Raw genomic sequence first — 27940 nt, forward strand, 5'->3', positions numbered from 1 at the left:
TCATAAATCCCCGAACCACAGAAACTATGAGAGAGAATAAATTACTGTTAGTTTTAAGCCATGGAACTTGGTGTAATCTGTTGACTGTGAACATCTCATTCATTGTAACATCCATGTAAATTTGCACCAAGTGCCAAGTCCCATACATGTTTGTTCTTTGTTTCCGGAATCTTGTTGTGCCTGATATATACTACATGTCGAGTGAATGGGTGAATGAGCAACACATGTTGAGTAAATGGGTGAATGAATAAGAACACAGAAAAGAATTTAGACTATAGTTTGAGGAGAATGAATAAGTAAGTACACTGAGTAGCTATGGCAGTAGGCATTGAAATGAGATTGCTTACTGGGTACTAAACACAAAACCATTTCCTTGTCTCTACTTCCTTCTATTTTAATAGAGACAAAGGTCATGAAGTTTAGATATGGTAACTAAGTAGTCTAGAAATTTTGAAACTTACAATTAAATTACTGGTGCCTGAAGACTTTCACTTAAATGTAAAAACATAAGAATGAAACAAAAAAGTTGTTTTTACCAACTTTTAGTAAAAACAAAACAAAACACTTCTTCCTTTCCACTATGCTCCAAACACAAAAGCCTTGTTTTCGACCTTGCCACTTGCTGGGTCTATTTCTGCATTGGCCCCTGCTTTCACTCTACGGCCCTTGGATCACAGCATGATTGGCTCTTTCTTATTTTTCAGGTCTCAGATCAAATATCACCATCTTAGAGAGACCTTCCCTGATCCCCAGTCAAAATAAACTGCTGTTACTCGCCAATCACCCTTACTACTTTCCTCATGGTAGTTATGGCTACCTGGAATCCTCTCATTCGTTTTCGATAACTTTTTTCTTCTCTCTCTAGGATAGAAGCTTCTGTCACTAGTATATCTCAGGATTAGACCAATACGTGGCACATAGTAGGCATTCAGGACATGCTCAATCCTCACTTGCACTGATTTATTTAAAAAGTATTTAGTTTTCATTTTTGGATTAAAAGTAAAGTTTTACTTAGGAAAGCTTGTATTTCTTCAATTGTTTCCTTTTTCATTCTGTAAGTAAAAAAATTATCCTTTGCCTATTTTTCTATTTTTTAAAAATCAATTTATGCTTAAGGTACTGACCCTTTCTTTGTATGAAATTAAAGATGTGAAATGACTCCGGTAGGGAGCACATGGACGTTCTCTAAGTAAGAATGGTCAGAGCTAAGCATGTCACTACTCTCATTCTTCCCGGGTTCAGCCGCTGGTATAATTTTCTCAAATAATTTAATTCTTTTATCCTTCAGGAATTAATTTCGGTGCACCGAACAACTTATTTTAATGCCCAAAGTCAACTTGGGGTTTTCGGTCAGTTCAGTAACCCAGAAGCATCACATCAGCCCAGCGGCGAAGGGCAGATCTGTGTGGGCCAGTGCCCGGTCGGCCCCGCCCCCTCCGCCCAGTCTGCCCCGCCCGCCCCGCCCCTCTGGGAGGCCCCGCGCCCGCCCCGCCCCGCCCCGCCCCGCCCGGTCCTGCTCTGCCAGTCTTGCCTGGTTCTGGTGAATCCCGCGGCCCGGTGGACGTGCTACCTCGTGTCCACCCGTGCGCGACTCCTGCCTCTGAGACCGGAGGTGAGGGCCTCGGCTCCGGCGGTGCGGCGGGCCCCTGGGCGGAGGGCCGCGCGGCGGCTCTGGGGCGGCCCGAGGGATGGGGGGGGTCGGTCCCGCGAGGCCGCGGCCTGGGGTGGGGGTTGGGGGCAGGCGGGGCGCCCGAGGTGGCCGCGGCCGGAAGGGGCAGTTGGGGGCAGGGGGGGCGCCCGAGGTGGCTGCGGGCGGGGGCGCCTGGGGAGCGCGCGCTGGGCGAACAGGGCCGCGGCCCAAGGCGTCTGCGATCTTGTCTGTGCGGCCACCTCCGCGACGGACGAAGGCACTGGACCTACGCTGCCCATCGCAGCGTCCACGGCACCGCCGGCTGCAGCGCTGCGCCGAGTGCCCACGGCCCCAGCTCACGCGCGGTGGTCATTCTGCTTCACACGCGAGGAGACTGAGGGCCAGCGATTTACCATCAGGGTTGGAATTCGGATCCGTGAGATTTCGGAGCACACGCTTTGGGGCTTAACGTGAGACCATTACTCTCTGGGATAAGATGGGACCCCGGGTCTCAGCTGTGCTTTGAGGTTTGTGGGTTATATGACCTTGGGCCGGTTGACCTTTTGGGGTCTGTTTCTGCATTTGTAAAATGGAGGTCAAATACCTCCTGTGTCATAGGGTTGTCACGAAGACTAAGGTCACATTTGTACACTTAGCAGAGTGTCCGGCACATCGCGTAAGCTCCGCATAGCCTCACATATCCTGCTGTTGTCATCAGTTGGGGTCAGCACAGTCCCGCTCTGAGGCCCCAGCCAGGGTCAAACAAAACTGTGGGGCCCAGAGCATAGGTACAGGGACACAGGAGGGGTCACAAGAGAAAGACGAGTTACAGCGGCAGAGATACCTTAATCTGTGGTACCGAGGGCCATTTTGTCGCCTTCGTGAGAATTTTTTAAAAGGGAACTGGAAAAATACATTTTACTCTGGGCAGAAAACCCCTGAGGCCAGTCTGTGGGGCTGGACCTGCTGAGGCTCCAGGAGAGAAGGCCTGGCTTCAGCACCCCGCGGCCTGCTGTGCCGCTGTCTTTCGGGGTTTCTGCTCCGGGCTCTAGTGGAGAGGGACAGGCGGTGTCAGCACAGGGAGCAAAGGGGGAGCAAAGGGGACTTTGCCTTTTAAGGGCTGCTTACTGACTGGACACCTCTCCTAACTTCACCTCCAACTGTGAACACTTTATGGACAGTGAACTCCATTTCCATGTGACTACAAGGCAAGCTAAGGATCACACATTTTGAAACATTTGATTTTGATATGAGCTTCAGGATGCTGCCTACTGCCCTGACCATCTCCTTCTCAGCACCTGCTGGGTCCCCAGCTGCTGTCAGTTCTTGGCGCTGCAGCTGAAGATGAGGTCGCGCTTTGTCTACTAGTGTTAGAGTTTTCTTTCTTCTCGCATTTTCAAAACTTTCTTTAGTCGGTGATTTATTATGTTAGAAAGTATGCCTGTCAGCAAAACTGAGAAAGTTCGCGTTGGATGTAAAATATGATTAAGTCACATTTTGACCTTCAAAGATCTGTAATGACCACCACTGCTCGTCAGGAACACGCACTTCAGGGGCAACTCTGCGTGAGGGCCAGTGCCGTGGTCGCCGGGGGGCCTCGGCACATCCAGGACCCAAACCCGGTCGCTCCTCCACCGTGCCCGCTATGCCGTTCACCCTTTAGGCTGGCTCCCTTCCCGCCCCCGTCTGCCCTGCCCGTTCTTACCTATCTTGGAAAGACTGCTAATCAGGTCAAAGTCCAAATGAATCCGTAGGATGTTTGCTGGAAGATTTGTTGAAAGATCGCCCGAGAAAGACGTTTAAATTAGCACCTAAAAGTAAAGTATCAGAGATTTTATTTAACTATTTTGAGTTTCTGATATGATAATCGAAAGCAGACATGATGTATACATTTTGATAACATTATGATAAGTGCATTCACTCCAATTGTGCTGCCTTAAATGTATTTGAGAATTTGGGGGGGTCTTTGAGAGGATGAGAGACTTTTATTCTTTTAATATATGACAGCTTACCAGTAAGCAATCATAATTTTTAAAAGCACATTAAAATTAGTGTAATGGTTAAATTTACCAATATAAATTAGGTGAGTAGCAAATTAATAGTTTCCCCGTGAAAAAATAGAAGAAAATACTACATATTCGCTTGAGCAAATCATTTTGAAATGCTGTCTTACCAAGCGGATGCATTGCATCTGGTTCCTGTGAAATTACCAAAGCAACGGGTGGCTGTAACATGCGTTGTCATCAGGCTTCTTTAATTTTCTGAGTGTCTAGTTCACCGTGCCTGTGGACTCCAAGGCGATCGTACATGTTAAAATTGATCTCTGCAGCTGTAAAGAGGAACTTGTCTGTCCACATTTTCATCTGTTTAGAGATCAGGATTTTTAAAAAAGAAGTGAGAATCAAAACAAGTATTTCCTGACGGTGTTGTTAAAACACGTTTGTAAAATATCTGAAGGTGCCCACTCCACCTTCAATCTTCCCTGCTTTCTCTTTCTCTTTCGCGCTGCCAACTACCTAGCATCTGCCATCTTTACTGATTTTTGACCTGTCCGTCTCCCTACAGTGCAACCTCAGGAAGGCAGGGGTGTTGTGTTTCGTTCGTTCTTGTCTCCCAGAACCTTAGAAGGTGCCTGACACACAGGCGGCCAGTGAGCATGTGCTGAGTGAGAGTTGAGTGAGTGACTAGTACTGTCAACTCTTCCAGACTGGGAAGCGTTAGAGGTTTGCCTGAAAGTTAGAAACAGCCGGAATGGATGTGCTAAGCGACCATAACGCGAACATTCTTGAAATCAGGAAATGTCTAAACATCTCCACAGTCCACCTAGGCCTTGAGAACAAAGCGTCGTGGTTGCTGCAGCTCTACACTGAAAGGATTTTCACGTCGCTTCATTGTGACTAGAGAGGAGCACTGGGTGACAGATGCGAAATGCCCATCTTGCCCAATTAAATGCCTGTGCCCACCGAGACGAGAAGGAGGGAGCCCGGTTTTAGAGTTGGCGCAGCTGGGAAGCAGGCCCCGGTGAGAAGTTCTGACTTCTGGTCCAACAGCTGGTCGGTTCTGAAAGTGCTGGCAGGGTAGTGAGGGCCCCACGGGACTTCAGCCTCCGAGGTGGCTGTGCCTTAGTACGACGCCCGGCCTGCTGGGGCTTGGCTGGCCAGCAGCTTTACCGAGGCCTCGTGATCTGAAAACTTTGCAGCTGAGCAGCTGGAATTTTCGGCGAGCGAGGGGACGAAGCTCTGATTTTTATCATGGCAGTTTTGGGTGATTCACTTAGTAGATGGTGCTTTGTGGCTCTCTGTGCCAAGACGCATGGTGACGGAGTGAGGCGACTCTGAGCCGTTGTCGCTGCATCTGATTTTTATTAACCTCTCAATGGTTTATTAAGTTGTTTTTTAAATTATTAAAATATTAAACAGAAAATATAATCAGTGACATTTCTAAAATGTGTGTACTGTAGTCAAGGGATTAGAACAGTAGTGTAATCTGAAGCGCATGTTAAGTCAACTCTGTCACCTGCTATGGATCACAGCAAATCAATGGATCTTAGGGATTTTCTAGAGAAATCAGGAAGTGGCCTTAGTTAATCGCTTACTTGGTACATACTTATTTTTAAAATTAAGAGTGATCAAGTCTCAACACTCTTCTATTAACTCCTGCTTTCCCCAATTCTGAATGTTCAGGTTGCAGTAGTATTGCTATTTAGATTTTATTCAGAATACTTTAAGAATCTGGAAACTTCTTTTTAAAAAATGGTAGCCAAAAGCTGATTCCTTGTACTGCCGTGATATGAGCTGAGGGTTTGATGTGGAGGCTCTGGGGTGGGGGGGGACCCCATTCCTTGTCGTGCTGCCTGTACCCAGTGGGGTGGCCCTGTGTCTTGTTTGTTGATGAGCATTGTTTTTCAAGTTATCAGGATATAGAGATTTTAATAACAATCTGAAGCAAAGGTACCTAACTAGTAGGAAAGTTATCCATATATATTTTTTCAGATACAGCTTTTTTAATAGCAGAAGATGGAGGCTGAATTTGAGAAACTTTACCTTTGTCTTCCATTTCTCTTTTTGGTTCTTATAAATTTTCTGGTACTTTTTTTTTTTTTCTCCATTAGTACCACTTTCTAAATATGTTCCATTTTCACTATAATTAAAGAGGGTCATTGAACATTACTGGGAAGAAGCCTTAGAAATTACCTAAAGTGACTGACTAGACTCAAATTTAATAGTTGAAGAACTGAGAGGCATGTTAGGACACGTGACCACACGCTGTGCGCCTGATGCAGAACTGCAGGCCATTTTGGGGCTCTGATCTAATGACCCTCCCTGTTGGTCCCCTTTTCACACTGAAAGAAAACACATCCTTTTCTAGTTATGTGCTTTAATGCTCGACCTAATCCTCTATCCCCATTGCTAGTATCCCATGGCAGGGGTTAAAAAAAATAGTGGGCCTCGCTTCCTTACTGAATACAGGACGGGCTGGGTGCAAACCCCTCAGCGAACAGTTCTCTGTCTCAGCTGGTACCAAGAGCGGAGCTCCTGCAGACCGCGGGTGCCGAAGGAGCCCGCAGTGCCCTAGGAAGTGGCGGGCCCCTGGCGTGGGAAATGGCTCTCTTGGCCTTAGGTAATTTACAGTCCCCGCGCTGTCTCGAAGAGGACCTGCCGTGGGCGCAGAGCCACCATCCAGTCCCTCCGCTCCTTCAGCAAGTGACTTATCCTGGTTACGTTTATCTAAGAAAAATATTAATAGCTGTGGCCTAAATATTAATCTTGTAATTTTTAACATTTTGTAATTCATTAATTTGTACCAGGCTGAATATTACATTTGATATACTAACTAAAAAGCTGTAAGAAAATAAATTAGGGAATATTTGTTATACTAAGTAATGATTAACTAGAGGATATGGTACCCTCAGGGCATTCTGGTGTGAAGGGAAAAATCTGGGTTCTTACCTTGGCCTTGCCACCTATTAGCTTGTTTATCAGAGGTAAGTAATTTTACCATTTTGGAGAAATTTTTTTTTTCTAATAGACACTGATGTTCTCTGTAAAATTAACAATGTGCTGAAAATCTCAGCACGTCCTGGGGCAGCGGTCGTGGCTGTGCCTGCCGTGCGTACCCTGGCCTGTGCTCGCGACCCTCAGCTTGCCTGGTTCGCTAGGTTCAGAGGATAATGTGTTACTTGGAAGCACTTTGAAAATTGTAAAAAGCAAAACTGAAATTTATCCAGATGCGTGGCATCATTAACTGTCTTTCCTTTCCCCACCTCCACCCTTTGAAGGGGACAAAAATCCAGTGGCAAGTGGCCACACGGACACGCATCTCTGTGAGGGAGAGTAGTTCAGGCCCCCCAGACAGCTTAGCCCCCCGGGCCCCCCGGCTCCGAGGCGCCGTCCGCACCACACCGCTCACGTGGCCGCCCCGCTCCTGCCCTCCACAGGTCAGGTCCCGACTCTGCTTTGGTTTGGCCGCCCGGCCCCTTGCAGGGCACGGAGAGGACAGGCAGCTAAGGCTGCAGAGTGGGGGGGTCTCCGCGACGCCTCGTGAGGAGCTCCGGGCTCCCTGTGGCCCGTCCCCACCATGAGCAAACAGCGGTTAGTCAGAGCAGGATGGCAGCAGCTCTTGGATCTGCTGCCATGTCGCTCCCCGCAGTGTTTCCGGAGGGGCCCTTTACCGTCCCGAGGAGCACTGCCCAGGGCGAGCACCGCAGGTGCGGCTGGGGCCCCTCACACCCCGGGCTTGCCCGCTGGCTGCCCGGACGCGAGCAGCATGTGCTGCGGGAGACCCTTAGGGAATCCCGCGCTAGCAGGAAGGGACCTCTGAGACCTCCTCTTCTTATAGCTAAAGATAGAAGTTTACAAAGGCATCGGGGTGGGCACTGACTTCCTTCCCAATTGTTTTAGGACAAACAGTGAGTCACTGTCACTGGCCCTGGGCCCATCCCCTAAGCACCAACTATGCAGGAACTCAGATAAACCACCTCTTCTGAGAGGATTTAGGAAAATTTAGCACTTATCTATCCTCAAGGCCGACTACTTCTGCAAATTAGCTTTGTGTAAATCTTGGAGATTCTTTTATTATTATTCCAAGAAGCTCTTCATAACCAAGGATGAGAAGGATGCTTTGTTTGTTACTATTTACTAAGTCATCGGTGCCAAGACAGTCGATTACAATATTTGAGTAGTTAATATAATAATACTTGGTACAATTCACAAGAGTAGTGTCTAATACATGCTGAGCGTGCTGCAAACCTGTTGTCAGGTAGTTTTTTAATCTCCATTTTAGAGATGACAAAATTGAAGTTCAGACAGATACTCTGGCAAAGCTGATGTACTCAGACGGTGGGAAAGATATTTGAATGAAGCATACTGATCTGCAGACCGAAGGGTTAAGCCAAGCAACTCTCCAGTAAGTGACCTGTGCACTGGAGAAGCCGCTGTCCCCCCCCCAGGGGCTCTCTCTGCCTTTCCTTGCTACCGTCTCGCTCCTTGGGGCCGACACGCAGAGTCACTCTTCAGTTGCACGTGCCCCGCCTCTGCCTGCTCACGCCCCCTGGCCGGGTCTCCTACTTCTGGACTCCAAGGGCACAGACACTGGCTTTCTCCCATTGTGACAGGCACCCTGTCGCTCTTTTTAAAATTGTCTGCCACGTGCTGGGTAATTACATAGAAAGCGGAGGAGAAGAGCGTCTTCGTGGTTCGGGACTCGAGTGTTCAGGTCATTTTTCCATTTGCCATTCGGCCGTATGGGCTTCTAGATAAAAGGGAGGCCGTGCTCAGAGCCAGCTTCAGGGGGCAGTGCAGCTGACAGGAAGTTGGTCTCCTGGCAGCAGAGCGGTCGTGTCACTCAGCAGTTCACAGGTGCCCGCTGCGCCCGGCGTGCTGCTGTGCGGACAGCTGTCTGCGCATCGTCAGGGGCAGGGGTCACGCTCTTCCGGCGTGCTGCGTCTCCGCTGTGAGGCTGACGTCGCACACAGATGGAAACCTGAGGGCTTTCTGGGTGCTGGGGAAGGATTCCGTACCCTGTCCTTCGGGAGCTTAGCAGCCCTCGCTCGCTCTAGGTCCGTCCATGGGGCACGGCTGACGTGCAACTGACAGGACCCTAAACTGCCTCATGCAAAAGAAGCCACCGACACACCCAGCATCGACTGCACGGATTCTGCGGGGCGCCTGGCACGCGCCGGCCTCGCAGGCTTCCTGGCAGGACGTCTGTGGGTGCTGCCCGGGCGGCCTTGGCTCGGCGGGGGGATCCCCAGATGGGGTCGCGCAGCCGGCAGCAGGTGTGGGGTTCATCCCTGGTGCATGTCCCACCAGACGCGGCCGCGCTCCTGCACCGGAGGGGCTCCAGCGAGGGCTTGGTGTGCACTGGAGAACTGGGTGGGGGAGGCCTGGACCCCGAAGACGGGCCGCCCTCCACCAGCACTGCGCCTGGGACGACAGGCCTGCCCCGCTGAGCGGCGGCGGCGGGTGTCCGACCGCTAACTTACCATGCGCCGGGCGCTGTTTAAAGACAGCGGCCCACAGCCCTCACCCGACCCTGTGCCGGGCACAGTCATTTGCAGTCTGTACACGAGGAGACAGACGTCACGGCTCTTGCTTTAAGTTGGTGGTAGTGGCCGGATCGGACGAGGCCCCAGAGGGAGCTTCCCCACGTACAGTAGGGGACGAGGACTGTGCCTGGGGATGGTGAGCCTGAGTGGGGGTAAGGTCAGAGGAGTAAAGGTTGATCCAGGCCGGGGGGGCAGGTGGGGTGCTCGTGGGGCTCGGGTGGGGGGCAGTCAGGGACCAGGCCCCCCGGCCGTGTGCCAGAGGCGGCGTGGCTGTGGTAGCTTCAGGGCGACCGGGCCTTGCTCTGCTTCCGTGTTTTGTGGTGTCTCCTCTCCTGCCAGCTTCTTTGCGCCTCTTCCCATGATTTTAACCCCTTTCCTTTTTCGCCAATCAAAGTGGAAAGGAATGGCCGTGACCCCCCAGCACTGTCAACTTCAGAGGACGCAGAGCTCATCTTCGAGTCGGGCGGCGTGAAGACGTGCACCCTGGTGCCGAGTTCTGTCTCTGTGTGTTGCTGGACAGGGACCCCACTGGTGTCATGTTAGTGATCTAAGTTCCACGCTGCTGTGGAATACAACACACGTGACACAAGCCACCTTTAACACAAACGTTTCCTCCTGTTACCCCGGTCTGGGAATACTGGGCAGTGGCACCTTGTCATCCACTCACCGAGTCCCTTGTCCTGCTCAGCGTGGCCCCCCACATGGACGCTCACTTCTGTGACTCACCGTGGAGGGTCCTCACCGTGCCTTCTCACGTCTGGTCCTCTCCTGTCCCTGTGCCGTGCCCTCCTCACCTGCTCTGACGGATCCTGCCGAGCCCAGCAGCATCAGCCTCCCGGTGCGGTCACGCCCGTGGACAGTCCTCAGTCTGCTTCGCTGGTTCCCCCTTGACCGTGGTGTCTTCGGCATGTGCCGTCAGTGCTGTGTATTGTAGCACTTCATCGTTCTGATGCGTGTCAAGTGGCTAAAACACCTGCCTCCGTAGCGACAGGCCGTGGTAGTTTGTTGTACTACGCCTTCCCGGAACGGGGCTAGGAGGCGGGTGGGGGATTTGTGAATTTTGCTCCATATTGGGGAATAATTCTCTTCCCAGGTGAAGGTACACGCGTCCATCAGAGCATTGCTTTTAAAAGGAATTTGTAGCTATTAAAACTACAAAACCTGTCTCATTTTTCCGTTTCCTTTAATTTGGGAATCTTAAATGCTAGTATTGATTTTGACGCACGTTGGGGGCTGTACTGGTTTTAGAGCATCCCCTGAGTAACGAGCTCCTGTAAGGGGAGGCGTTTCTGACACTGTCGGGGGCTCGTTCAGCCGCAGCCCGTTATTCAGAGAGACCCTGAATGATGAAGGTGTGTTCCTGCTGGTCCCGTCTCAGCCACATCTCAGAGTGCAGGACCAAGGGCACGAAACAGCCCGCCCGGCAGGGGCACTGCCGACACCTCCGGGGGACGAGGCACCTGCTGCCTCCAGACGTGCCCCCCGCCCCCCGGCGCTAGCTCCGTCCCAGCAAGGTGCCGTCGTCTGGCTCCTCTTCTGGCGACACCTGCGGGTCCTTCCCTCCTGCGGTTCCGGGAGAGCAGCTCACCCTCCGCACTGCGGCCCCTCTCAAGGCAGCTGCCACATCCTCCGCCATGTCCCCCGTCCTCTCCGTGTCTTGATGGAGGTGGGGGAGTGAGGCGTGTTTGCAGGGTGCTTTCTGTGGACGCTGGCTCTGTCAGCCTTGTCTGCACTCTGGAACCACCCAAGGGGCTGAGGTCCGGGTTGCACCCTGAACGAGGGATACTGTGTGTATGTGGGGGCCTCCCCGGTGGTTCTGGTGAGCGGCCCGGATGAGACTCCCACTGCAGAACGAGCGGGGATGGGGAAAGGATGGCGTCTTTGGGGTCTTTTATTCCCCAAGTTTGGGTTTTAGCTCAAATTCTTTGAAAACAGAAAATATCTCACTCAGTATTTTGTTGAATGAATGAATGAAAATTAAGGTTGCGGTTTAAAGTGTTTTGTTGTGAAGCTGAATGCTACTTGGACTTTTTCTGAATGCTAAAATTTATAGTGAAGTGGAAAGGAGATTAACGTGTCTTATTTGCTGTCTTACTGACTGCATTTTGTGTCCGAGGTAAATGGGTTCCCCGCGGTGAGAACCCACTGGACTGAAGCACTCCCAGTGACACCCGGCTTGCCGGAGGCACAGAACAGGCTTGTTCCAGCAAGTTCACTGTGCGTTCTCGACAACTCTGCTCTTTTGCATGTGCTTCGGGCGCCACTTCATTGGCTTTCTCGTCTCCTTGGTTTTCTCACAGCTCAAGAGATGGCTGCCCAGTGTGTGACGAAGGTGGAGCTGAATATTTCCTGCGACAATCTTCTGGATAAAGACATAGGGTCCAAGTCGGACCCGTTATGCGTGTTATTTTTGAATACGAGCGGCCAGCAGTGGTATGAGGTAATATTAAATACTTCAGGCGAAAAGCAAGCTGAATTGCTCTTTTGACAACATGGAGAATTTAAAAATGGTAAAGATACTCAAACCATCTCATCTGTGAATGCAGTTTTTGGGACAAGTCAGTCCTTGATTGTGGAATTTTTTATACACACGTAGAAACTTCCTTAACTCTCATGACTGTATTTAGTTAGATGGAGTACGTAACGACGTTAAAATGCAAGTCCACCTTTGATCTGAAGAGACCTTTTTGTTTTGGGGCGGGTATAGGTTGAGCGCACAGAAAAGGTCAAGAATTGCTTGAATCCCACATTTTCCAAGACTTTCATTATTGATTACTACTTCGAAGTGGTTCAGAAATTGAAATTTGGGATTTATGACATCGACAACAAGACTATAGAGCTGGGCGATGATGACTTCTTAGGAGAATGTGAATGCACCCTTGGACAAGTGAGTACAAATCGCTGCTGTACTGTGTTGTGTCTAAATTTTAAGCAGGGAATTGGGTGTTTTGATAAGTGCTTAGAGTTTAATTTTTCAAGCTGAAAACCATGTAGTCACCCTAAAGACGGTGTTCACACATTAGTGCAGTTGGCTTGAGCAGTCTAGGGCAACTGCTGTTTCTCATAAGGGCGGGGCCACGTGTTTTGGCGAAACCTGCTAATTCTTTTGAGTTAGGGGTGTTCATTGGACATTTCAGTAAGTGATGCCACTGCTCTGGCCTGGCCGCTCTGTGTGCTGTTCACAGACTGCAGTGCAATTCTGTTCTCATGATTAAGTCATAAAAGTAGCAGCGGCTTCTGACGACCTAACAGGCATGGCTGGTACCCCGATGCCTGCGCCACGCGGGTCTCCGCGCACTCCTCCTGAGCGAGGTGCACCCGCTTAAACCCCGCTCCCCAGGGAGCCTCCTCCGGCCCCTGGAGTCTCAGGCGCCTGTGCTCACTGAGTACTCTCTCCTGCCTCCACCTGCAGACCCCCTGCGGTGTCGTCCTGGCCCAGATATCTGTCTTTCCAGAACAGGACAAGCGTGGTCAGCTAGGGCGTGTCCTGTCCTGCTCAGCCTGCCCCCTAAGGAGAGGGTGCGGCTGTCTGCACAGAATGGGGACGGCTGTGGGGGAGGGGTTTTTTTTTTTTTTTAGTAGATGACATTTATTGTTCAAATTTGTCTTTGAAGAGTTCGTTTTTCAGAGTTGAATTGTTTGTGGTCTTGGCATTTCCTGTATCTCAAGGACAATATGGAGTTGACCAGTTTTTTAAAACTAACAAATAGTATCAAATAGAAAATTAAAGAAGTATTTGTTTTTGTGGAAAAAAGTGTAGCTAAAATTAAAATGAATTTGAGAGCTATATCTGATTCAGAGTACCTAGGTCTACTGTCTTACTTTGATGAAAATGGTATTTTGTGGGGGTCATGTATGAAACGTCCGTGTTAGGTGAGAGACTGAATTCCATTTGCTGAGTGTTCTGTGGGGGGTTCGGCTCAGAGAGCCGTGTTGCTGGGAACATCTGGCTGTCTCTCCACTACTTTGAAGCAGGACACAGAGACACCAGTGGCTGGTTGTGGGGACAGTGGGGGGTGGTCTGCCAGGGTCAGGTCCTGGCAAGTGGTCTCCAGTGGGTTTAAGTGTGTCCATGCATTTTATAGTCATTCCTTCTTTGAGGAATGGACTTAATGTGTCCGTTTTAATGACCTCAAGTGAACTGTACACTCTCTCTTTCCTAGAAACCATTCGGTTTAAAAATTCACATGATGAAGTGAAATAGCTCTTTGCACCATTTTCTAATTTTAACAGATTGTTTCCAGTAAGAAGCTGATCCGACCCCTGGTGCTTAAGAATGGCAGACCCGCGGGGAAAGGCAGCATCACGGTAACCAGATGTTTGCCTTTCGCTTCAAGAGGTTCATGTAACAGGACGTGTGGAAACCGTACCCGTCAGACCCCTACTGCCGTGTTTACCGTGAAATGCTGAGTGGCGCTCCCCACAGACGGGGATGCGTGGGCCAACAAGGAGGACCCCTTCTTTGAGTTTCCGGGGTGCCCGTGGGGTCAGGTGCAGCGTGGTGACACTTCCTTGACCTCATGGAAGCGTAAATTCCCAAGTTAGAGAGAAACTACCTAATCATCTGAATGGATCAGTTTGACTCTCTGCAAAGCAAAATGGTCCCCTTGACGTGACAGAAACTTCCCCGATGGACTGTTCTACACAGTTCTCGCACTGCGACAGGCCCTGGAGCCCCTCCACTCTGCGGGCCTTTCTGCACCTGCTCCCTGCACCTCCTCCCGCCTGGCTTTTCACTGCTGATTACGGGCCCTGGGCAAATGAACATTTGCCGTGTCCTGTGTCAGATTTCAGTTTATGTAACAACACGCTTTAAGTTTCTCACCGCTAGAGCTTCTGTGCAGGCTTTCACTGCCGGGAGCCACAGCTCTGACTGAGCTCTGTGTGGGAGGGAAGGCTGGCTGCCGGGAGCCATGTTTGAGGGCTGCTGTGATTATCAAACATGTATCTCTGAGCAGCTGCTTCGCTCTAGTTTAAACTTCCTGAAACAGGAATGTTGGCTCTGTTGGGGCGTTGACTTCTACGGCACAGAGAACTTCTCAGGGGTTGTTACCTTATTGCTCTTGGAGCCATGACAGCCTGGGATTTGTTTTTAAGTAGAATAAGTCTTTCTACTTAAAAAGTTAAATTGGATGAAAAACGTTAGCCTGACATTTCAGCTGATAGTGTTCTATAGGTGCGACTTACCTGTCTCAGTGTTTGAAGAGCTTTAGCTGCTGTTGTGACGTTTTCCAGGGCTGAGATTTGTCACTGGAATGGGGGCGGCTCCGGTTTGGGCAACAGCATCTAAAAAGGATGTGGCATAATGCAGAGTTGGCATATTTGGAGGAAAATGTTTATTTCACACGTATAAAAGATACAATGATAAATCTAACTGTACAGTTTAGTTATGAAACATTTTAGAATTCTTTTATATTAGTATAGACTTTACATGCTATTAGATTTATTTTGAATCCCTAAAACACTTTCTTCTACTTACCTTACTACTTGTAGATTTCGGCTGAAGAGATAAAGGATAACAGAGTCGTCTTGTTTGAAATGGAAGCCAGGAAACTGGATAATAAGGTGGGTAGGTGATGCAGATTTCAACGAGGATATCCTGTTTGAGAAAATAATAATGTCATGACATGAGCTCCGTCATCTGAGCATCACTTAGAGTATTAGCTGTTTCCAAATTCTGCTCTCACGCGCGCGCGCGCGTGTGTGTGTGTGTGTGTGTGTGTGTAAGCAGAACCCATTTCCCTTTACCTTTTTCCTCTAGATGTAATCGTTTCTCTGGCTTAAAAGAGGAGTTATTACAAGCATTCATGTTATCATAAAGACATCTGAGAGAGTGTACTTGGATCATCTTAGGGGAAAAAGCAGAAATTTCATGCTTTGTGAATTACAGAATTTCCTCTTTGCATTCAAAACTCAGTATTTTTCATGAAGGGTGAGCACTAGTATATAATAACACAACAATGTAGTATATAGCATGGGTTGGAATAATTCTGAGTAATTTTAGTACTCATAATTCAATCGGTATTCTTCATCATTTAAATTTACATTATAATTCAGTTTGCAAACATCTTAGACTAGTAACTAAGGATCCCCCCCCCCGAAAAATTTAAACATACAAAAATAGAATAGTATTTAAAAAAGAAATGCCACGTCTCCATCACCCATCTTCATCCACTACCACTCACGGCTGATTCTGTTTCGTCTCCCCCTATCTCCTGCCCTCCCCCCGGATGTCACACCATGTCATCTGTAACTGGTGTCTCTCTAAACACTCTAACAAATCTAATTGGGTAGTATGTCTCTTAAAGCTTCTTTAATCTATAAATTCTCTCCTTCCTTTTACTTCTATCCACTCTCCTCCCTCCCTCCCTCCCATCCATCCATCCATCCATCCTTCGTGGACTTTACTCAGTAAAGAAACTGACGACTTTCTCTTGTAGAAGTTTCCATAGTCTGCGTGGCCGAGTAAATCTCTGTGATGTTATTTAACTTGCTCTCTCTCCACCTTTACGTCCTCATTTCTGCGAGCAGGTAATTAAATCTAGAGGTACGATCCGATGGTATTTTGAATTGTTGGTAAGACAATTTCAGAGGTGGTGGCCCATGATTCCATCAGGAGGCTCACATTGTTGGGTCGTGTCTTTTTGGCATGTTAGTCACCACTGATGATGACTACCTAGATATATCATTTTACTAAGGGTCTGTAAAAGAGTGATATTCTCAGGCATCCATTGCTTCTGCATTTATTAGTGAGAATAAGTATTCTCCACATTTAGTATTTATTCTGATAGTTTGTACAGAAAAAGCAAGTTCAAATATTTGATTTTTTCCCTATACTTATTATTTTTCAGAATAACAAATTAGTTCCCTACTATTCTCTGAATGTGACCAGTGAGTTAATCAATAAGATTAACTATTATTGACTCTCAGAGAATCCCTGTGGGAACCTCTTTAAGTTTGTCCCTGAGACCATCTGGCACAACTCAGGGATCTCTGGGTAGTGTCCTGGCTCTGTGGCATGACAGCTGTTCCAGGCTCATTTCCGGCCCTGACTGGCAGATGCAGTGGAGCCTCCCGACACATGGCGGGAGCTGGCGCCGAGGCTGCCGCCGTTGCCCGGCTGCTGGTGTGCTGGCTGTGCTGTCTGCTGTCTCTGGGGCTTGTCAGCACCTGGATACGGGAAGCCTTTTTTTTTTTTAAAGCAAAACTAAATTATAAATTTACACAACTATTTCCAGTGCAGATAACAGAATCACCTGGATTTACTTCCTGAGTTCTGTATTTACACCTCTTTTCTATTATGCTGAAAACCTTGGTCTCTAAAGATTAATGTAATTACTTCTCTTTTTTTTTTTTTTTTTTAAATGCCTACAGCACCTGGTCTTCCTAGGTGGTCTCCCATCCAAGTACTAACCAGACCTAACCCTGCTTAGTTTCCGAGATCAAACAGGACATAATTGCTTCTCTTTTGTCTTCTATGACATCTGATGGTTTCAGAATAAAAGTATCCACGTGATGATTAGAATATTTTCACCGAGAACAGTTCAGTTTTCTCTGAAGTTCTTTTTGTCCTCAGGGTTATATCCCGGATGGGTAACATAGTCAGATTCTTATGTTTTAAAGAAATAATTCTTCTCTGAATGGCTATGCTGTCGCATTGATATATAGTTGAATTTTCCTTTTGCTATTTAGAAATTGGTTTTTTTTTTTGAAAAAAATTTGATTTAATTTTGTTTTATAATCATGTAAAAGATTTACATGGTTCCAAAGCCAGATCTCTAAAACAAGTGGTTTTACTTGGTTTCAGAGGTGAATAATTGCTTTTTCTTTTTTAACTGTAGGATCTCTTTGGGAAGTCAGATCCGTACCTGGAATTCCACAAGCAGACATCTGATGGCAACTGGCTCATGGTTCACCGGACAGAGGTGAATATCTGAAGCTGACAAGTCGAATCGCGGTTTCCTTTGGAATTATAGTAATCTGAATTTTTAGAAATTGTTTTTATAAAAACATCAATCTGAGTTCATACGTATAGAGCTAGGAAGACAAGGTCGGCGTGCTCCTTTTTTCTTTTGATGAGGACGTGCTGCCATGCTTAATTATTAGTAAAGTTTTTTTGAGAAATTTAAAACCCTGTAAAGAACACTAAAATGTGTACCCTACACATTTGTACCTTTGCCTGCACACGTCTCACTCACTCACACGCATGCACACACGCGCGCGCACAGGCACGTGTGTACCTCCCTCCCTTCTGCAAAGGCCCCTAAAGTAGGCCACAGACCATGGCTCTTCACCTGTAAGGAGCTCACGGGTATTTCTCAAGGAGGGCGCGCGCGCTCCCGCACGGCCACACTGGAGCAACTGTCACCGACTGAGCAGCATCAGCCAGTACACCGTCCACCTTCAGATGGCCCCGCCGTCCCATGCGTGCCCGACGTGCGTATTGTTTTGTTCTGTCCAGGATCAGTCAAGGTTCACATTTCGCATTTGACTGTTAATGTTCTCAACGCAAGACTCTTCCCCTGCCTCCCTTACACTTTCCTGCCGTTGAGTCTCTTAATCGTCCAGACCCGTGTGTCCAGCTTTCTGGAGTCTTGTTTCCTCCCAGCTAGATCCAGATCAGATACTGCTCTCAAGAACGTTATGTGTGTACCTTGCTCTGCATCAGCAGGGGACCCACGTGTCACGCTGCCCAGTGCTGATGACGCCAGCCTTGGCTCCGTGGTTACGATGGTGACCGAGTCCTGTTTTCCCCTTTGTGATTAGTGAGTGGTGTGTGGTGTGACACTCTGAGACTGTGTCGATGACCTGTTCCCCAGCATTTCACCCAAAGGTTTTAGCGTCTGTTGATGACGCGTACCTGAATCGATTATTGTATTGGGTTACAAAATGCTGATTTTGTCCTAAACCTTCCATTCCTTTTCATGTATTCGCAGATACTTCATCTGTCTTCTCTCACTTTCTCTTCGTTTTCAGTATCATTGTAGACTCATAACATGATGAACTCACTGTGTCATAACAACCCGTGAGTCACGGTGAGTTCATCATGTTATAATTCATCACTGTCATTTTTGCTGCTCGAGTTAACCCAGGTGTGGCCAGGGCAGGGCCTTCAGACGGCTCCCGGCTCTTCGGCACGCCCCTCGTCCTTCAGCGCTCTCGTGCTTTATGTTAACGCGTAGCCGCAGTTGACCGGCTCTCACCCCGTCCCGGGCCTGGAACGAGCCTCCTCCTGACCAGCGCTGTCCCTTTCAGGAGGAGGAAGTATTTAGACCCCAGCCCTGAGTGCTCATGTACTCGCTGCTCCTGGGTTGGTGCTGCATTTAGCCTGTTCCGTGGGCACAGCTGGGAAACGCGTAGATTTGTTCGTCTGTTGATGATGTGTGTGTATACATTACAGCTTGTTTAGAGTACGAGTGTAGACTACCTTACGTGTGAATGCAGCCCAGCAGGCCTCTTTCTCAGCCTTTCTCACTCCATGTCTGAAGCTCCTGTGTCCTGCAGGGGAAACCCTGGTCTCCAGCCAAGCCAGCAGCCTGCTGTTTCTCGGGCACCTTGTCATGGGTGGGTGTGCTTCCCAGATAGCTTTCTCTTTCCTCCGAATGTGTCAGAACTACACAACCTATCACAGTTTTCATGTAACAGTCGTATACAGTATCCTCGCTAGTTTTTCAGGGAAAAAGTTGACTGCTTGAAGAGGCGAAGGACGATTGGCGAGCGTGCAGCAAGAATCTAGGGGGAAAAAAGAGCAAATGTTAATGAACTGAATGTTTTTCTAACCTGTCTCCGAACCTTCGTTTTCACAGGTTATTAAAAACAACTTGAATCCCGTTTGGAGGCCTTTTAAAATCTCCCTTAACTCCCTGTGCTATGGAGATATGGATAAGATTATCAAGGTAATTTGAAATTACATACACGTACATACTCGCCTCTTACAAAATAATTGATTAGTTAGTTTTTAAAGAAAGTAAGTGATACAACAGAGACCCGGAGGATTCAGTTCTGTTCGTATTTAGGAATACTGAAATAGGAGTGTCTGGCAGGTAAATAGTTTGCAGAGCTGACGCGTTTGATCTGTTGATGCTGAATCAAATGTTGTGATTTTTATTTTACTCTTCATTTTTAAAAATAAAATGTCAAATTTAAACCTTTCTTCCTTTTACTGAGATCCCTCTTTTCTATGAATAGGAACCTTTAACTGCCTCTGGCGTGTCCCTTGCAGATGAAAACGGATGTTGCTTTGGCTAAGACCCTAGCCCCGCCTGCCCCCAGCCCTGCCATTCCCTTCGCCTGTCTGCAGAGCGAGAGAGGCTGTAGCTGGCTGTAGCTTCAGAGCGTCAGGAAAGCAGAGTGCCAATAGGGAGCAGCTGCAGATATCGAAGAATTGTCTAAAACATGATTTTATTTATAACCATTTATTTAAAAATGTTATTTTTAAGGCACTTTTGTACTCGAGTCACATCTTTACATAAGATTCCCGATAGAAGCTTTTTCTTCTGTTCAGATGTCAGCAAACTGAGATGGGTCTTGTTTACTTTCCCTTTTTTTGTGACGAATACGGCGGAAGCGTGAAAGCCCACGGCATGCAGCCCACAGCATGCGCGAGCGCAGGGTATCGAGTCAGACCACATTCCAGGCTTCCGTCCTTTAAGCAGCTAAGGGATCTCGAGCAGGTTATCTAACTTCTTCACTTATATAGTAGAGAAAACAATGTCTATGCTACAAAAAAAGTAAGGATCAATGACAGTGAAAGTCATATAAACTGTTGAACACAGTACAGATGCTATTATCAAAACTGCATCATTTCTTAAATCCATAAAAATTTGTCTTAGCTTGCAGAGAACTTTAAAAATCAGTCTAAGTATGATTTGTGTGATATTTCCAACAGCAGTGAGACTCTAGGTGCCGTGAGGAGGAACAGACTCTACTCACCCTTGAGGTTCTCTTGGCTGGTCTGATGATCCGAATTGAATACTCGGGTACCTGTGGGAACCCCGCATACCAGAGAGGTTGACACGGGAAGGGAAACTGAGGTCCAGCAGGCCGTCCGCCCCCTGGGCTTCAGAGGGCCATGGGGGGAAGAGCCCGTGTCCAGTCTTCAGTAGTGTGCCCTGCCCTACAGATGGTCGAGGTCATGTCTAGGGATGACTCTCACGAGCGCCAGGCTCCTAATTTAAATTCTTCTGACAGCTCAGCGGGCAACGAAAGTTCCTCGTGAGCCTGCAGTCTCGGTTGCCTTTAGCTCGAAATAATCTGCGTGCAAAATAAATAGTAGAAAAGTAGCTTTAAAAATTACTTTTGGGAGTATTTGGGATCTTGTTCTCTAGCATATGTTGTCAGTTTGCCTCAAACTCGTATAAAAATTTTAAAAATTTACTTTTTATTGTTAGACTGAATCTAGAGCTTTTGCTTTTCACATTAAAACTAGTAAGCTGAAGCTTCATTAGATCTGAGAAGTAAGAAAGGCTGGGGAAAATATGCCTAAATCAAAACTATTTGATTGTTTGTAATAATATATTAATGATGAAACAATGTTTTTTAAATTTTTTTCTGCACACAGTGACTTGCGTACAGGGCTGTTTTACTATAGTAAGTAAACTGATTTTCTGAGCTTTCTCTGATGAATGTCTTCCATTCTTCAAAGCTTCTCAGTTTGTTTTAATGACACACAACTTGGTTTGCCACATCATCACTCTGTTTTCGTTCCATATTTCTTGGCACTGTCAGGAAGTCATAATCTGTGGTTCTCGTGGTGTTTGCAAATCGCTTAGAGGTGTAGTAAAGACTCAGAGCAGAGAAGAGAGTTGGAGTCGTCATAATTTCTCGGCTGCTGTGGGAATGTGCAGTGTTCCCCCTCTAGCACGTCACATGACTTCTATAAGCTCCAGAGAGTAAGTGCTCCTGCATGCTGCCGCCCCCTGCACCCCGCGGTGGGGCTGCCTCGGCGAGTGTGCTGTGTGCCGTGTGCATCCTTCCCGTGTGTGCATGTGCACAGGTGTGCACATGCATACGTTGCAGTTTCACAGGCACCGCTGACACTGTTGTTTAAAACAGACAACAGTACTAGGTTTTGAATCCTTGAGAAGAGAAATTAAATGACAAATCATTACGTCATCTTCCCCCAACATATGCCAGCATTATGAACGTCACATTTTTCTTTAGCACCAAATATGTCTGCAATGGGGCGACAGTGAGCTTTTCCTATATATTATAGTGAGTTATCAAACTACAGTCAAAAACATTTTTACGTTCCCTAAAGTTTCAGCAGACTAAACCTATGAACAGTGTTAGCTCTTCATAAGCTTTGTGTAAATAAAATCTTGGCATTATCAAAGCTTGATCTTGTCTCAGGTATAAATTATAGTTTCCTGAATGCAAATTTAAAATGTAAAGTTCTATTCTTCATAATTTAAACATAAAAACCTATTAAAAATGAAATTATTAAAATATTAGGATTGTTTTTGACTTTATCTTAATTTCAGTTCATCTAGAAAAAAATCATTAAGGTCATTAATATTTTTTTCCCCTGACACTTTAGAGAGTCAGATAACGGGTTTTCAGTTTAAAAACTGAGCATCAAATATCAGGCAAGAATTGAATTGTCATAACTGGTTGGTGACCAAAGTGCTTGCCAACAAATAAAAACTCTTAAGAGTTACTCAAAATTTCAATTCTGGACCTTGTTTGTTTTTATTAATCTATATTTAGTCTTCCCAAATAAAAATGGAAATAAAAGAATGAAAGACTTCCTATTATGAGAAACACTCAATTTACTTCTCATAGAACCGAGAAGAAAAAAATTACTTTGCCAGGTGAACATGTATAAATCCTGAAATTTATGGTGAAGTTCATGACATTTATTAATTTCATGCTGTGAAATGCCACCAGCACGTTAGCTTGGTTAACATGACTTTTAACAGCAAAGGATAACAGCAGGACGGAGGGTTGGCGAAGGGTAAACGCTAATTGCTTCTGAGTCCCGGGCTCGTATTTTCAATCACAGGCTCTAGGGCAGGGGTTCCCAAACCCCGGCCCACAGACTCTACTGGTCCCTGGTCTGTTAGGAACCAGGCCGCACAGCGGGAGGTGAGTGGCAGGCCAGCGAGAGAAGCTTCATCTGTATCTGCGCCAGCATTACCGGCTCAGCTCCACCTCAGGCATTAGATTCTCATAGGTCCCTGGTGCCAAAAAGGTTGGGGACGGCTGCTCTAGGGTTCAAGTGTCCCTAGCACAGCTCTCCTTTTAACTATGATGGTCACCGCACGAGACACAGGGTCTTTCCCAGCCTACCTCACCAGCCTCACTGGGTAATACGTGCAGACACGTAATGTCTGCAGAAATGAAATAATCTGTTTTGAAATTATAAAGCACTATAAAAACACTGGTTACTCAGTGACCACAATGAACACCTCTGCTTGCCAGCAGTTCCCACCCCTTAATTTTCTCGTTGCCATGAGTACGCAGGTATTGTGAACACTTACTCTCCGGCTACCTGTCACCTGGCACCGAACTGCATGCAGACCACACATCCTCAGCTCTGTTCCATCTGCTGGAAGAGCAAGCATTAGAAAGCTGCGGCTTACGCTAGACCCCACGTGCCGCACCTGGGCACGGAGTGACCTTGACCCCGCAGAGCTGCTTCCTCAGTGGGCGCGGCGCTCTTCCTGGAGTCCTTGCTGCTGTCGAGCTGTGACTCTCAGGGTTGCGGATCTGGCTTTGTCGTATCTAATAAGCCTCGCCTTGCCAGGGGGCAGAACTGGGGGACAGTGTCATAATTCTAAGTCATCTGGCATTTACTTATGCAACTTTTAGCTGCCTAGGATACCGACTTTTTCCCTTCCTCCAGACAATGGCTTTGAGCCACTGGGCAGTGACACAGGGTAAAGAGGTGGCTGAGAAAGAGGTGATTCTGTTTTGACTTTACATCACTTGTAAAGAGCACGACAGAGGAGCTGCCTAATGCGGAATCTGAATAGTGTTGCTTCCATCCGCCTGTGACCTGTTCTAGGACCATCCCAAGGATCATTAGGGCTTGAAAGGGTTTCAGCATCGCGTCTCCAGGAATTAGTTCCTGCTTCTCCAAATAGGACTGCATATGAAACATGTTCACTTATTTTAATTAAAAGGGCACGTCTAGATAAGTCTCATTTGTTGCGGCCGATCCTTTTTAACACAATACGTTGGTTTTTATATATTTTTGTTGTACTTGACTCCAGGTAGAGTGCTATGACTACGATAACGATGGGTCGCATGATCTCATTGGAACATTCCAAACCACCATGACAAAACTGAAAGAGGCCTCCAGGAGCTCGCCTGTAAGTCGTGCCTCTGTCGTCTGAGCAGCTGCCAGTCGGCTCTGTGGCTATTACTGCAGTTTTCCCTTTGTTACAACAAACAGTGTATCATGTTTTTACTCTGCGCTACACGATGCTCAAAACCTGTGGATTCATTTGTTCAGTAACCAGACGAATCAAAATTCATACCTGGGCTGTGAGTTTACACTACTATTTAGAGGTCTGGTTTTCTTGGCTGCAGACCTACATTATTTGATTGAAATTTCCTCATTTTAAAGCATTTGGCATTTCATTGGTCACAACAATCAACATACACAGCACTGGACAAGACCTGGTTTTGAACCGTGTACACTTTTACAGCCTGCGTCTGGCTCTCGGGAAAGGCATGGTTGTGGTGCTTCAGATGAGGGAATATGAAGCTGCCATCTCACGGCACTAATTTTGTCAAGATCATCTGCTTTCACTACGTTCAGTTTATCGTTTAGCATCCAGCACATTTCTAACAGTGCCTCTGAAACATCCACCTCTAAGCCAGGGTGGCTCAAAACTGTCCCAGAGTGGTTTGTAAGTAAAACTTTAAATTGCTTACCTTTCTAATTGGCGTAAGATAAATTGTTAATTCTCTTTGTAGCTTAGAATAATACACGAGTGTTTATTAGCTGCTTAGAGACCTGAATAATGCTCGTGTATATTTCATTTACTTTTGAAAATACAGCCGTGGAGTTTCAGAGGTAAAAACTCATGGCCAAGTGGGAAGGTCTGTTTCACCTAGTCAGGAAGGTGAGGTGACCTAAAAGAAAATGCTGATCGTTTCAGATCAAAACTTCAAAACTAAAGGAATCAAGAACAGCTCTGAGCCATTTGGTTTAACTAACTGGGAGATGACTTTCAAACAGACCGAGGGTCTGGAATTCTCGGCAGGTCACGGAGCGATCTCCAGTCTGTCCCTGCTCCATGTCATGGGCCCCGGGGACAAGGAGCAGCCTGTACAGAGGTGCTGGCGGGGCGCAGGCAGCACTCGCCAGAGCTCACCTGTGCTTTAAACGCAGAGCTTGACTTGGCTCTGAGTTGACAGCCTCTGAATTAAAACAGGAAAATTCGGCTGTAAATATTCTATTTAAACATTTTTTAAAGGCAGAACTAATGAAAAACGGTGAAAACGGGAACGCTAGTGGAAAGCAGGCCCCTTAAGGAACCAGACAGCATGAGGCGTGGTCTGGACGATCGTTTCTCCAGTTTCAGTTTGTCGTTATTTTCCCGACTCAGTAAATGACCCGCTTTGAGACGATGATAAACTAACAGTTAACTGCACAATACTTTGTGAATCATGTCACGTTTTCCTAAACTCAGCTCACTGGTGATAGAAGGTGGCTTTTGATGTTGCTGCGGTGACAGGGCTTGCTCGCCCCATTCTTGCACGGCAGGCTGTCTCCCCATTTCTGAGCTCCGCCGAGAGCAGCGCCTGCCACGGGTGGTGCTCAGTGAGGGTGTGAGCCCGGGCAGGGCGGCCACGCGGCCAGTGGCCGGTGAGACCCCGTCCGGGGCGGCTCAGAGGCTCCTGATTAGCGCTGATGCGGCACCCGAGGCCCGCTGGGATCCGGAGCCCGCAGGAGTTTGTTTACATGACTGTGTTGTCTCACTGTATCAAACGTACTTTTTACAAAAGGTATCTAATATTAGGGTGCCTTTCGGAAGTGTCTTTGATACATATTCCGCACGCAACACGTTACGCCCTTGTTCGGGAACTGTCTTTTGCAGTGGGCCTACGATAGGAAGGTGGTTCGATTCCAAGAAGAAAAAGTCGCTTATGTAAATGGACACTGGCATTTCTGATATCGCTAGAGAGAACGAACATTTTTTCTTTTCTCCCTACAGGTTGAATTTGAATGCATAAATGAAAAGAAGAGACAGAAGAAGAAAAGCTACAAGAATTCAGGTGTCATCAGTGTGAAGCAGTGTGAGGTCAGTCGATCGAGACCGTTTTTAGATCCCATTTCCAGCTCTTTTATCCGTATGGTATGTCTCATACGCACACTTGAATTTGGGGGAGCTGAAAATCACGTGAGCATCTGGGCACTTCAGAGAAAAGAAGAGAGTAAGAAACAGTAAAGAAATCTTTCAAGCAACTTTACTTCCGAGGTGTGACTTTTTTAGCAAAGGACAAAGAGTGTCAGTTTTTCACAATCTTAGGAAATATGAGGCCCCGTGGCATTTTCCCAGTGTGTTAGTGGAAACAATGTTATGAGTGGAGGAAAAAATCCTGATTTCTTACAATAAACAAGCGGGTTTTTAAAAAATCTTGATCATTATGCTTATTAAAGCTTTCAACATATTAGACTCATTATTAGTTTCTTAAAACTTAAAGGGAGTGTGTTTCGTCTTTGGCCATTAATATTCTCTCTGAACACTGTTATAATTATCTTGAAGTAAAATCTCAGATTCATGACATGTCGGGGCGGGGCCTTAAACTCAAGTGCAGAGGCGGTTTCCACATGTTTATATCATGCTCCGTTCAGCTCATAAACTGTAAAAAATACCTGCCAGAGCTCTTTGTTTCTCTTGTACAGCAGGAGTTTTACTTTTAACCGTTGCTATCTGATTTTAGATTACAGTGGAATGCACATTCCTTGACTATATCATGGGAGGCTGTCAGCTGAATTTTACTGTAAGTAACTCACCGAAGTTTTCAAAGTAGGCTGTAATATGTTGCTTTTTTCTTCCATTTTGCAGTGTTCTTTCTTTTCCTGCAAAAGTGACTTCATGATGACATTTACGTACTCTGTTTAGTATGGTCTCCTTAGACAGGTGGTCCAGATATGTCATGAAGCCTTCAGCTCTGTTGATAAGATCTGTTCCTTCTGAAAGAAAGTAGACACCAGTGATTATTCTGCAGCAATTTAAATAATAAAAAGCATCGGTCAGACATACAAAAACCGGCCCTATGTCCAAAGCCATGGGTGTAATAATCCATGATCTAAGGCATCTAGGAAACAGACGGCAGCCTGTCTCACGCTGAGGCCCGAACCTTTGGCTGTGGAAACACCTGAGTCTCAGAGGCTCCGGGAGGAGTGTTTGTGCCTCATCTGGACGTCAGCACAGCCCTGCCTGCTTTAGTGAGGGCTGTCATTGTTGCTTGCAGGTGGGGGTGGACTTCACTGGCTCCAACGGTGACCCACGGTCTCCTGACTCCCTTCATTACATCAGCCCCAACGGCGTGAATGAGTACTTGACCGCCATCTGGTCTGTGGGGCTGGTCATTCAGGATTACGATGCGTGAGTATGACCGAACGTCCTCGCTCCCTCACGGAGCTGGGGGGCCGAAGCTGCTGGGGGAGTAGCTTCCTCTCTGACATTTCTCTTGTCTCGCCTTGTCTGTTTTTTTCTTGGTGGCAGTCCTGGTGTTTACCTTTGACCTCTAATTGTGGTCTGTGGTCACATTTATAACGTCTTATGTACCTTATGTGTCTTTGGTCTCGTTTTCTTGGAGTTTACTCGTTAGAGAAAAGCTGTGTGACTGAAGTCCAGATGACACATTCTGTAAACACGAACTATTTCTTAACACGCCAATGTCCTTGGCAGACACTGCCAAATTCTTTTCTTAATGGTGACTTTGAACGAATGTCGAAGGATAACTTGACCTAATTGCTATACAATATTTTGAATGAATTCTCAATGGACAGATTTTGAATAGATTTAAATAGTTTTTTTCAAAGGTTTACTAAACAATAGAAAAAACATCTACGTTTGTAATTTTTTGTTCTGGATCCGTTAGGGCACAGTATAAAATTTCACTTGTTTTTACCTGTTATTTTATGATAAAAGCTCTTACATATTGATACAGCTTTTCATTAAACTGTTATGACAGTTAAAGAGGTGAAATTTTCAGGCAAATAAAAAGCAAAGTAGCAAGTCCAGTATTAGCCTAATAGAGTTTAAGGCAGAACTCAATAAATATAAAAAATTACTTTATAAAACTCTTTATATAATCCAAAATGAAAATATAACCATGGACATGTTTAATAACACAGTACTAACATATTTCCACTGAAAACAGCTAGAAATATAATAAAAATTTCAAAGTAATAAGTTATAATGAGGCTCATATAGAGTAAACATTTACAGGGTTACTTTCTCAGACTGCCGTCTGGAAATTAATAACAGCAGGATAACTAAAGAAAATTTACCGTGTGGAAAGTAAAAAGTTTTTAAGTGCGTCTTGGATCAAACGGAAGTGTGATCGCAGACTGTGGAAATAAAGTGTACAGGGAAAGCCGCAGCAGTGCTGTGTTCATAAAGGAGAATTTCTGGCTTCATGTGCTCTTATTTTAAATGAGAAGAAGTGAATATAAATGAACTAGTTTTTCAATAAAATAAAATTAAAGAATAAGAACAAAAAAATAAAGAATAATAGTAATAGATCCCTATAGGTGTGTCAGAGACGATGCAAAGTTCTTCCTCCATGATGTTCAT

The 27940-nt window shown here is 46.6% G+C and overlaps 1 protein-coding gene across 1 annotated transcript in view; it reads left to right on the top strand.

The window, feature by feature from the left end:
* Nucleotides 1–1495: 1495 nt before the first annotated feature.
* The window catches only part of CPNE3 (copine 3), a 35981-nt gene continuing 9536 nt past the window's right edge, over nt 1496–27940 (top strand). The window contains exons 1-11 of the mRNA XM_039841977.1: nt 1496–1612; nt 11477–11616; nt 11884–12063; nt 13410–13484; nt 14670–14741; nt 17018–17101; nt 18983–19072; nt 23393–23491; nt 25346–25432; nt 26076–26135; nt 26610–26743. Coding sequence (XP_039697911.1) covers nt 11485–11616; nt 11884–12063; nt 13410–13484; nt 14670–14741; nt 17018–17101; nt 18983–19072; nt 23393–23491; nt 25346–25432; nt 26076–26135; nt 26610–26743 — 1013 coding nt within the window. The 5' untranslated portion in view covers nt 1496–1612; nt 11477–11484. The remainder of the gene's footprint in view (nt 1613–11476; nt 11617–11883; nt 12064–13409; nt 13485–14669; nt 14742–17017; nt 17102–18982; nt 19073–23392; nt 23492–25345; nt 25433–26075; nt 26136–26609; nt 26744–27940) is intronic.

This window comes from Pteropus medius, unplaced genomic scaffold, assembly GCF_902729225.1.
Source record: "Pteropus medius unplaced genomic scaffold, Ma_sr-lr_union100, whole genome shotgun sequence".
In the NCBI taxonomy this organism is placed as follows: Eukaryota; Metazoa; Chordata; class Mammalia; order Chiroptera; family Pteropodidae; genus Pteropus; species Pteropus medius.